The sequence below is a fragment of the Sinocyclocheilus grahami genome, unplaced genomic scaffold, assembly GCF_001515645.1.
Source record: "Sinocyclocheilus grahami isolate Dianchi unplaced genomic scaffold, SAMN03320097.WGS_v1.1 scaffold1304.1, whole genome shotgun sequence".
NCBI classification, from domain to species: Eukaryota; Metazoa; Chordata; class Actinopteri; order Cypriniformes; family Cyprinidae; genus Sinocyclocheilus; species Sinocyclocheilus grahami.
In genome coordinates this window covers 195202-207817 of record NW_015506483.1, presented here as the reverse complement: position 1 = coordinate 207817, position 12616 = coordinate 195202, and the positions used below count along the sequence as shown (strand labels likewise).

General features: G+C 43.6%; 1 protein-coding gene across 1 annotated transcript in view; it reads left to right on the top strand.

Moving 5' to 3' along the window:
• LOC107569031 (ribonuclease inhibitor-like) overlaps nt 1-12341 on the top strand; it is a 42051-nt gene extending 29710 nt beyond the window's left edge. Inside the window, exons 6-8 of the mRNA XM_016255028.1 lie at nt 7187-7360; nt 9806-9979; nt 11810-12341. Coding sequence (XP_016110514.1) covers nt 7187-7360; nt 9806-9979; nt 11810-11825 — 364 coding nt within the window. The 3' untranslated portion in view covers nt 11826-12341. The remainder of the gene's footprint in view (nt 1-7186; nt 7361-9805; nt 9980-11809) is intronic.
• Nucleotides 12342-12616: the final 275 nt, after the last annotated feature.

The window sequence follows — 12616 nt, the reverse complement described above, 5'->3', positions numbered from 1 at the left end:
CCTGGCAGCCGATTTGGCCCGCTATTTTAATATTGTTATTGTATAATTGCCTGCCGAATGTACTAAAGCGATTATTTCCGAATTCGCCATTCGATAATGAAATCTCTAATAAATCATGAATGGGTTAGTCGTGACTCGCAATGCTTCGCCAAACGGTTGGATCAGAGTAATCAATGCGAGAGAGAGAGAGAATGGAGAGGACTGTGGAAGTGCACAGGGGGAGCAGAGAAGCACAACTACTGTTCAGGGTTTCAAGTGCAGGTCAGTTTCATCTGTAAATATGCTATTGCAGTTTTGTCTTTGTTTACTTAGTTAAGCAGCAGCAGCCCATTGCTCATCAGTCATCCCTCAAAATACTGTATAAAGGACATCATTATTATCTATTGTAATGTTACAGTAGTCTTTTAGCAGACAAATAATCATATTTTATAATCGGTTTAGGGGGAGCTAGGGCAGACATCAACACAACCCTTACGAAAATGAATGATGATTTTACTATAAATCCAAAGACAATGGTTAATATTGTTAAACCATGGTAACCACAAATTAACCATGGTTTTTGCTACACTAACCATAGTTTATCTGTAACGATCAATCCACTGAAGGCGAGCGTAAGTGAGAACCCAAGTGCAGTTTATTTACAAGGTGATCCAAACAATAATCCAAACTTGACATGAACAGACTAGACTCACCGACATCAATACAACATCAATACACGACCAGGGCACAATGGGAACATGAAGCTACTTATAGGAAACAAGAGGGTCACATGACAAGAACAAACCAATGGGAAACAAGACACATGACTAAGACAACCAATCAGAACATGACACAATGAACAGGGGAACCAATGGCATGAATACATGAAGGCGAGCGTAAGTGAGAACCCAAGTGCAGTTTATTTACAAGGTGATCCAAACATCCAAACAATAATCCAAACTTGACTTGACATGAACAGACTTGACTTGACATGAACAGACTAGACTCACCGACAGCAGGTTACAACATCAATACACAACCAGGGCACAATGGGAACATGAAGCTACTTATAGGAAACAGGAGGGTCACATGACAAGAACAAACCAATGGGAAACAAGACACATGTCAGTATTAGGATTTTTATATAAAGATATTGTAGTGATGTACTAATTTTGACATGTAGGCAATTTAGAAAGTATAGTTTTGTTAAATCTTGAGTATTAAAGTCATGAGAGAGATAGATATCAGGGCAAAATAAAGAGACTGAAAAGAAAGATGGAAGAGAAGGTGCAGTTCAGGAGAGAACGTTTAATTATTTTGCATGTCCCCAACCTAAGGATTTAAACCTTTTTATGTGAGGTCCATACAAAAAATAGGGTTGTCCATGTTTCAGAATTTGTTGTGGGTGTATGAGTGTGAGCTTTCCCGGCCTGAAATGTTTTTCCTAGTCCGCCCCTCATGGAAATTAATGGCGCAGACATGGGGTTTAATTTACTACACATAGGCCTACTGAAGCTCGCAGTGTTTTCAGCCTCTGCCGCCTCAATATATGAGTACATGAACACACAAAAATAATCTCTAGAACTGCTCTGAGTCACTTCATTTTTTTTCTGCTGTAAAGTTGGGCATTTTAACATGGGATGTCTATGGGACTGACTCCCTTTTGGAGCCAGCCTCTAGCGGCCAGTCGATGAATTGCCGTTTTAGTCACTTCCGTGTTGGTTTCACGAGAGAGACCCGAAGGCTGCCGCTTGGGCGAAACACTATAGTACAGTGATAACACAGTGTCATAATTATTAATGAAACTTCATGTTCTTATCCAATGAAAAGACATTTCTCTTAATTATTTAGCAAGGCATTCATCATGGGTCACAAGTGATGGCTTTTCCCATGATGCTGTCAGGGCTAGACTCTTGTCGGTTGGTTAGCCATTAACTACTGACACAAATTGTTTGTGTGTAGCAACCATTTTTCTGATGAGAGCTACGAGAATTTCTATCTTCTGTCATTGTCCATCTTTATTGTCAGTGTCCTGAAAGTACTTAGATTTGTTATCTACGTAACCAGTTTTTTAAGACATTATGATGTATGAGAAATTTATTTCTAATTATATGCATTTATATTGTATGTATGTAAATATTTAGACTTTTAAAGGGGGGAAAACAGATAGTATTCAATGTATTTCATAGGAATTTAACTTCATCAGCTATAAAAATCTTTATATAATCTTTCGACCTTTCTACTCGGCTGATTCGCGCGCTCTTCCCGCCATGTTCAGCGTCGTAGCAGCAGAGATCCCAGCTAATTGCCCTGCCGCAATCAGGCGAGCCTAAAAGAGCTTATTTAAGGTAAGTTCTTAAAAGAGCAAATTTTTCTCTTTCGCGCTGCGAGTGTGGATCATGCCCTGCATGATGCAGAGGAGTAGTGAGTGCGTCGCCTGTCTGGGCAGCCCCCACGGAGAGACTGCAACTCACTGAGATGGAATGCTCTCGCTGAGAGCATGAGTCTCACTCCTCTCCACTCGTGCCCCGCCTTCTTAACGAAGGCAGACCCGCTCTCTCGTTTCTCCTCTCTCAGCAAAGCTCAGAGATAGAAACAGCAGAGCCACGGGTCTGAGCAACAGCCCGCGTGCCCGTTCTCCCTGCTGCACTTTGATCCGCCGGTGTGTTTTACATGTGAGAATCAGTGCCCCTCGTTACATCGAGCGGCTCTAACCTCCTGGGTGGATCAGAACACTGTCACCTCTCTATTGCTGACAGCTTCGCATTGTGTGTGCGGCACTGAAGCTGCGCTCAGACAGGCTGCTTTCATTCGAAATCCCCAGTCTGTTCCTGCTTCGCTCGCTGGTCCCCTCCCGCTCTCATGTTTCTCCCCCTCCCGGTTACCTCGGAGGAAGAAATGGCGAATTTGGTTTGAGCGATCAGGCTTGAGTGATCTTATGCTGACACACATCCCGCATGCCTCACTTGATCCGCCAGTGTGTGTTACACGTGAGGATCAGCGCCCCTCGTTTCATCGAGCGGCGCAGCTTCGCATTTGTGTGTGAGTTTGTCCCTGCTCTCGCGTTTCTCCCATCCCAGTTACATCGGAGAAAGAAACAGTGAATGCGCGGGTTAAACTGACACACATCCCGCATGCCTCACTTGATCCGCCAGTGTGTGTTACACGTGAGGATCAGCGCCCCTCGTTTCATCGAGCAGCGCAGCTTCGCATTTGTGTGTGTGTCGCGGAGGCTGCTTTCACTTTTGAAGCGTGAGTTTGTCCCTGCTCTCGCGTTTCTCCCCTCCCAGTTACATCGGAGAAAGAAACAGTGAATGCGCGGGTTAAATGATCAGGCTTGAGTGTTTTTTACGCCGGCACGGCTCCCGCATGAGTCACACTCCACGCAGCTCTTTGATCGGCCAGCGTGTTTTTCATGTGAGGATCAGTGCCTCTCGCTTTCGTCGAGTGGCTCAATCCTTCTAAGCAGATCGGTTGTCACCAATGACTTCATATCGCTGACATCTTTGAGTTGAGTGTGCCGGGCCATGCCCACGCCGAGACTGCGCTCACTGACAGACTGCTACAAGAGCATGTGTCTCACTCTGCTGCGCTCACGGGGGCGGCCCCGCTCTCCCCTCGTCCGCTAGGAGTGGATTTGAGAGAATGTGCGCAGTACTTTTGATCTGCCTATGTGTTTACACAAAGATCATCAGTACCCCTCTTCTAATGAGCAGTTTTGATCTTTTTAGGTGGATTGAAAGGGAATGTTGTCACTAATGATTACCACTGACAGCTTCAGATTCTAGACACGTCTGGGCCACGCCCACAGGGGCTGACTGCTCTCGCTACGAGAGCATTGAGTATAGCGCCCCTAAACGGCCTCTGTAATGCCTCCAAGCACCCCGTCCAGTTCCGGGTGCCGATGACAATGCGTTTGTTGTGAACTCCGAACCGTCATACCAGACCTCAAAGGTCATCCTGTCTTGGTCCGTTCAGACAGCATGACGGTGGTGTCCTACATAAATCACCAGGGGGGACTGTCCTCGATGCGGCTCCTTGTACTAGTAGAGCTCCACTTGGAATGGGCCCAGCTCAATCTATGTTCGCTGAGAGCAGCACACGTTCTGGGCAAACTGAACCAGGGAGCAGACATGTTGTCGCAAAGCAAGGTCCCTTCAGAGGAGTGGATGCTTCATCCGCAGATGGTTCATAAAATTTGGGAAATCTTCGGCAGGGCGGAAGTAGACCTCTTTGCCTCAGAAGACAATTCTCACTGCCCAATCTATTATTCCCCACGACTGGCCCAACCTCCTTCTCTACGCTTATCCCCCAGTCGCCCTGATTCCGCCAGTAATCAGGCAGATCAGGGAACAGAAACACAAAGTGCTCCTGGTGGCCCCGCTCTGGAGAAACCAGCATTGGTTAGCAGAGCTGTTTTAGCTGCTAATAGCAGCCCCGTGGCCTATTCCCCTGAGGCGAGATCTCCTCTCCCAGGCGAACAGGATGATATGGCACCCCAGGCCAGAGCTGTGGGCCTTACACCTGTGGCCACTCAACGGGAGCCTGTTAGTCGCCCAGAGTGTGTATTGAACACCATTTCTCAGGCTAGAGCTCCGTCTACAAGATGCTTCTATGCCCTTAAATGGTCAATGTTCTCCGCCTGGTGCTCAAACCGCGGCGGAGACCCCGCTCACTTGTGACGTATCGATGATACTGTCCTTCCTGCAAGAGCTGTTGGATAAGGGATGCTCCCCATCCACGCTCAAGGTCTATGTGGCAATGAAAGCGGCTTCTCATGCCCCTATAGCGGGCCAATTGGTAGGCAGGAACAACCTCATTGTTCATTTTCTGAGGGGAGCCAGAAGGCTAAATCCGCCCCGTCCTCTCACTGTCCCTATGTGGGACCTGCCCACTGTTCTGAGGGCCCTAAAGAGTCCTCCCTTCGAGCTGCTGCAGTCCGTCGACCTCCGGTCCCTGTCATTTAAAACCGCTCTGCTACTAGCGTTAGCATCGGTCAAGCGAGTGGGGGACTTGCAGGCAATCTCTGTAAGCCTTAATTGCCTGGAGTTCGGGCCTGGCGACTCCAAGGTCGTCCTGAAACCAAGGCATGGCTATACACCTAAGGTGCTCTCGACTCCATTCAGAGCACAGGTTATCAACCTCTCTGTGCTTCCTCCCTCAGAAGAGGGACCAGGAGTTGAATTTACTCTGCCCCATTAGGGCTCTGAAGGTTTACATTGAGCATTCTGCCCAGTTTAGGCAGTCAGAACAGCTCTTTGTTTGCTTCGGTGGCCACGCTAAAAGACACCCGGTCACGAAGCAAAGACTTTCTAAGTGTATAATTGGCACTATTCGGCTAGCCTACTCTTCCTTGGGTCTACAATGCCCCATTGGAGTACAAAGCCATTCAACTAGAGGCATCGCCTTTTCGTGGGCGTGGTCTGGCGGCGTGACCATTGCAGAAATTTGTGTGGCGGCCGGCTGGGCCTCGCTGTCCACTTTTGCTAGGTTCTATAACCTGGATGTTCCTGCCTTGCAGGCAAGGGTTCTTTCTGCTTAACTGGCGCGCAGTTCGTCTAAGTGCAGTTTGGATGCAATATGCCCAGACCTATCAGAGAGCTTACTTGTGCGCTCTCTGCCCCCATAGGTGCTGAGGCTGCACAAGTCTTCTGGAATGATCACTCGGCTGTGTGAGGCCTACGTGAGGCTTAGCCCGTTAGCCTGGAGGGATTTATTGTTCTTGTTCTCTTGGGCCCTGAGGTGCTTAGGACAAGGATTACCATTGTCGTTCCTCTGCCACGACACGGTGTGATTGTACTGTTCCCATAGCGTCTAGCAAGACGCAGTACGAGTGTAGTATCGATAGGGAATGTACTCAGTTACAAACGTAACCTCGGTTCCCTGAGATACGGGAACGAGTACTGTGTTGCTAGCTGACTCATTCTTCGCTTCAGTCGAAGTAACCTGAATCTTATGGCGAAGGGGCCGCTTATATAGCCAGATGATTCCGCCCATCCTGGCAGGCTTTGGCAGGCTTCGCGGCCATAGGTTCGTGCAGCACCGCTGCCGAGCCATTGGTTTGTTTTTAAAACATACTGCACGAACCAATGGCCGTGCAGTTTCACTGCGTGATTGAAAAAGGCTTCAGTTCAGGAGAAAAAAATTACTTTTTCCCATAGCGTCTAGCAAGACGCAGTGCTCGTTCCCGTATCTCAGGGAACTGAGGTTACGTTTGAAATCGAGTACGTTCATCCCCCTTTTCTCCCCTCCCTTCTCACAGCTGTCCACGACCATTTAAGTAGATGCAGGCTTCGCGGCCATAGGTTCGTGCAGCACCGCTGCCGAGCCATTGGTTTGTTTTTAAAACATACTGCACGAACCAATGGCCGTGCAGTTTCACTGCGTGATTGAAAAAGGCTTCAGTTCAGGAGAAAAAAATTACTTTTTCCCATAACGTCTAGCAAGACGCAGTGCTCGTTCCCGTATCTCAGGGAACTGAGGTTACGTTTGAAATCGAGTACGTTCATCCCCCTTTTTCTCCCCTCCCTTCTCACAGCTGTCCACGACCATTTAAGTTGATTTTTTTTTTGAATGACGGTGAGCTAGGCTTGAGCTTTAAGATAACCCATTCTGATACAGTTTGTCTAAATTTTTATGTGATATACAGTTTTAATTTGTTATTTATATTTATAATTGTCTTCTAATCTTTCTCTCTCACATACCTTAGAATAACTAAAACTCACTGATATTGAATTGGTTAAAAAATAGATATTGCACAAATTTTGAGCATACAATTAAGAAATATATATTTTTCTTGCTTGAATTTTACTGCAGGTGTGTTATGATTATGTTTTGTGCTCTGTGACACAGACCAAGATCCATCTAACATGGTGATTTGAGTTTATGTTACTGGTTTCTCTTTGATAATGAAGTCTCTGTTGATCTGAGAGAGTGACGAGTGTCATTGTTCTCTACAGGTTATAAAACTCACTGATATTGAATTGGTTAAAAAATAGATATTGCACAAATTTTGAGCATACAATTAAGAAATATATATTTTTCCTGCTTGAATTTTACTGCAGGTGTGTTATGATTATGTTTTGTGCTCTGTGACACAGACCAAGATCCATCTAACATGGTGATTTGAGTTTATGTTACTGGTTTCTCTTTGATAATGAAGTCTCTGTTGATCTGAGAGAGTGACGAGTGTCATTGTTCTCTACAGGTTGTTGGATTGTGGTGTCACAGATGAAGGTTGTGCTGCACTGGCTTCAGCTCTGAGATCAAACCCCTCACACCTGAGAAAACTGGATCTGTCATATAATAATCTTGAGGACTCAGGAGTGAAGCTGTTCTCTACTGGACTGGAGAATCCTCACTGTAAACTGGAGGAATTGAGGTAATATCATCTCTACCATAAAGACTCGGAGTGATTAAAGATTAACATGTAGATAATGCATACAATATATCTTTTGGCATTCAGAGACAGATTCCTGCTTGAACCGTCAGATCTTGTCAGCAGTTGAAGGCAGGGGTGAGGAGTCTACCCGAAAAAGATCTTAATATATTATTATACCACAAAAAAGTAAAACTAACAGTTAAATAAACCAAACAAACTACAAACCATACAACAGATACAGGTTACAGGAAAGTTTTTTGTTTTGTTTTGTTTAAATCACAAATGCTTGGTGTAAATCAACTTATCTCAGGGCCGCCGCTACCTATAAGCAGAACAGGCAATTGCCTAGGGCCTCCATAACCGTAACATCCCCTATACACTAGTCCAGTGTTTCTCAACCGGGGGTACTGTACCCCTAGTGGTCCATCATGTAATTGCAGGGGGTCCGTAGAATCATTACAAAAATGTTTAAAACATTTTTTCTTTTATCATAAACTGACATGATATTTTATTGTATACTGACACTAATATAATTATTAAAACCAGAAAATTTTAGGTTAAAGTTCTCTTTGGAGAACAGTGCAGCCACTATGGACAGGTAGGCCTGTCGCGATAATTACTATATCGACTTATCACATGGGATATGCACATGACTGTGAAAGGTTTTGGTATATTGCCCATTGTGTTTATATGGGTGTTTGTTTATGTAAAAAAATGAATTTCACCAATATTTTAGCCAATCGCGCTGCCTCTGTCATCTCCTCTGCTCTCTGTGTGTGAGGCAGAGGCGGGGCTCAGGCAAGTCCTCACACACACAGACAGAGAGACCGAGCATGTGTGTTATCCATTGAATGAGTGGTTTTTAATGATGACTCACTCGTAAAGGCAATCCATTGCGCCACATGCTGGCGTAACAATGACTGACAGCCCAGCGCTGACACTGCTGAAATATCACTGCATAGCCAGTTGCATAAAATGGTCTTAAAATAACAATAATATTGTTCCTTGCAAGTATTTCTGGGGCAATATATCGCCAAATAAAATTTAAAATAGCTATCGAGACCTGCTTATAGACAGGTGGCTTAAAAAAACTTGATGGGATCATCTACCAGTGAACCTCACACACCAGAAAGGTTAAGAAAAATGGACAGCACAAAAACAATCAATATCAATATTGGGTAGAGGGTCCATGAGGATGGTTTGAGATATGATGGGGGTCTAGATGGGGGTTGAGAACCACTGAGCTAGTCCACCAGTCAAGTCAGGCAGCAAAATACTAGCCTTATTGTTCATTCGATATAGTTGAATTGTCACTCACCTGCAATTAAACCAATTAATGTTGCGGTTTCAAAGCAGGTCCTGCCTTCTGAATGTTTGCCGTAATGAACACATCCTTCATCCTTTAGAGATTTATGAAATGGCGAGACAGGAGAAAGCGCACCCTGTTTGTTTTCTTTATTTTACAAAAGTACAACGTTTTGTTGTTATTGTGAGTGTACACAAATAAAAGTAGATCCTTTATGTCACCAGACCTCAACCCAATAGAACACTTGTGGGGAGTTCTGAAAAGACAAGCTGAATGTCATTCTCCATCCAGCATCTGAAAGAGTTCATTCTTTGAAAAGGAAATGCAATGTTTGTGCGATGTGTTGGAGCAATCCGACTATCAGATATAGTAAGAAAATGGCATTAACAAATCTTGAAAAGCAAACCCCAGACCACCACCAGCTAAATGCATGAGCATAAGTCACTATTCCCTGAAAGAAACATTAAGAATTTGCATTCATTCTGTTGAAGAACACTCTCCACCCAAGAGTGGGAACATCGGGATGAATAAGTAAAGAGTCATATGGCCTATTTACACCTGGTCACTTCATGTGTTTTCTCTGATCCGATAATCATCTGATCATGAAAACACCAGGTGTAAATGCCCTCCGAAATGTTGATTTAAATCAGGGGTGTGAGTTCCTGACCCTTTCATCTCGAAAGTGAAAGTGGCATTTTTTGTTGGATACCGGTGCTCCCGTAACGTGATTTCTACTGAGGGGGACGCCCAACCACCCTCCCCCTCGCCCCAGAATGCGATTTCTACTGAGGGAGCCACCACCACCCTGGAACGCGATTTCTATTGAACACACCCCTGCCTCCCACACTGCTGCCAGTGTGTTTCTAGGAGAGCTATAGGTGTAATATCAATTATTATTAATCAATATTATATATCTGTCGTAGAATTGGATGTCAGGGTTTCAGTATCTGAATATTGTGTTCAGGGGGCAAAAATAAGAATAATATGATTTCAGAGGAAAATTACTATTCATCTCTAAATTGATCATTTTTTTCTCATAGTCTCTCTCACCTTATCATCACAATGTTAGTTTGAATGTGATCAAGAGAAAGTCCTTGTTTGATCTGAGAGAGTGAAGAGTGTGTCATTGTTTTCTACAGGCTGTATGACTGTGGTGTCACAGATGAAGGTTGTGCTGCTCTGGCTTCAGCTCTGAGATCAAACCCTGAACACCTGAGAAAACTGAATCTGTCTGGGAATAAACTAGGAGACTCTGGAGTGAAGCTGCTCTCTGATCTGAAGAATGATCCACATTATAAACTGGAGACACTATGGTAACAATAGTTTCTAGCAATTTTCATCATATTGTCATTTTAAGTTCAAATGGCTGTTTTACTCACTAGAAATAAAAGGAAATTGTACCATGTTCAGTCACACCATGTGTGTGTGTGAATATTTAGTTTGAGATCATCAGATAATGAGTCTTTGGGCCCTATCATACACCCGGCGCAATGTGGCGCAAGTGTTTTTGCTAGTTTCAGTCCAATGCAGTTCTCATTCAACTGCGCCTCGTTGTTTAAATAGCAAATGCATTTGCGCCCAATTGTGCGCCCATGGGCGTGCTGGTCTAAAAAAGAGGTGTGTTCAGGCGCATTGTGGCGCGTTGCTATTTTGCGGACCTGAAAATAGACTGCGCCATAGACCAACTCAAACCTGGTTTAAAGTATGGCGCAATATTTTTTCTTTGTTATTTAAAGAGTGCGTTAGTAATATGCGCCTATAGGCGGGTGCACACTGCACGTACACTTTGCTTATTACACACACACAGGGACACGCAGCAGCACACAAACATTTTTAAAAATGAAAAATTACATTCCGCCATGTAAATAGCGACCCCGCCATGGCGCGAGCGCAACTGGCTTTTAAAGGAGATGGGAGATGAGACTCTGATTGGTTTATAGCATGTTACGCCCAAAACACACCCACTACTCATTAAGAGAATAGGGACAGCCCGTTTAGACCATGCACCTAGACACGCCGACAGTTTTCCCGTCGTTAAACTAGCAAAAGTGGATACGGGCACACCCTGAGTGTACCTGCGCTGTGCGCTTTAGACCATGGCGCAAGTGTTTTTGCTAGTTTCAGTCCAATGCAGTTCTCATTCAACTGCGCCTCGTTGTTTAAATAGCAAATGCATTTGCGCCCAATTGTGCGCCCATGGGCGTGCTGGTCTAAAAAAGAGGTGTGTTCAGGCGCATTGTGGCGCGTTGCTATTTTGCGGACCTGAAAATAGACTGCGCCATAGACCAACTCAAACCTGGTTTAAAGTATGGCGCAATATTTTTTCTTTGTTATTTAAAGAGTGCGTTAGTAATATGCGCCTATAGGCGGGTGCACACTGCACGTACACTTTGCTTATTACACACACACAGGGACACGCAGCAGCACACAAACATTTTTAAAAATGAAAAATTACATTCCGCCATGTAAATAGCGAACCCGCCATGGCGCGAGCGCAACTGGCTTTTAAAGGAGATGGGAGATGAGACTCTGATTGGTTTATAGCATGTTACGCCCAAAACACACCCACTACTCATTAAGAGAATAGGGACAGCCCGTTTAGACCATGCACCTAGACGCGCCGACAGTTTTCCCGTCGTTAAACTAGCAAAAGTGGATACGGGCACACCCTGAGTGTACCTGCGCTGTGCGCTTTAGACCATGTGCTTATATCAAACGGTTTAAAGTTCAGTTAACCTACAGAAACTGAAGCTGAATTAAAGGGCCCTATTTTAACGATCTGAGTTTAATTCTACTCATTGTGCTGTGACTGATTGTGAAAATAATAGTAATGTTATTTTCAGCTTTTACCCTTTAAATATCTCTGTGTGATAATCTGAGATTTGGGTTGCTTGTTATTTACTGATATTACATTTGTAGTGGTGTGTAATGATCATTTCTGCTGGTTCTGTATCAGCTGTCCATTGTGTGAAAGTGACCTTTTATATTCTTTTGATTTTGTAAAGTGACTTTGAGCATTAGATAGAAGCTATATTATCATGTTTGAGAATTAATTAATATAGCTTCTATCTAGTTAGTGCTAAGTTTTCTCATGAAAAGATGTGACAGACGTAATGTCTCATACTGTTTGTGTTTTATTTTAGGACTTATATTAGATGACAGTCTGATCTTCTCATGATGATCTGATGGTGAATAAGGATCCTCTACTGAGACTCACAGTCAACAGAATCAACAGAGACTGAAGATACAGTGACTTAACTGTTATAAATGTAGAATTCATTTAGATTTCAATGATCCTCTGACAGACCTGATGAGGTGGCAGTGAAACACCTTTAATTTCAGAGCAGCAAATTACAGTTTTTCATTCATAGATTAACCGTTTTATTTGTATAAATGCACAGTATAAATTTAAAACATTGGTATGCATGCTATATCGGCTACCATATCGGTATCGGCAATAAATGCTCATTTTTAATATTATCGTTATCGATCCAATAGGAAAATTAGGCTGATATATTAAAGCCAATAAATAATTATTTTCTTCAGCTGAGACAGATGGGCGTTGTTTGCAATGATGGATTTGAATTGCTTGGAATAACTTCGAAAAAAGAAAATACAGCTAAGGGCAGCATGTGCAGCACAAATCTGTCATATAGGCTCCATAAAATTATAATGAGAATCCAACTGTAAAAGAATGCTCTGAATTCTTTGTGCTCCATGTTTCAGTGCATTGTTATAGGGAGTGCGCATCCACAGTGTTCACCTTCATGACTGGTACAGTCAAGTTCACTTGTGTATTCGCATGCTTTTGTGCAATTGTAAGTTGTAATACTTTGTGTGTGTGTATATATATATAAATGTGAGATATTTCAGATATATTATATATATACAGTGCCATATATTATCATACATCATTTTTTTCACGTTTTATGTTGCTGGCTTATGTTAAG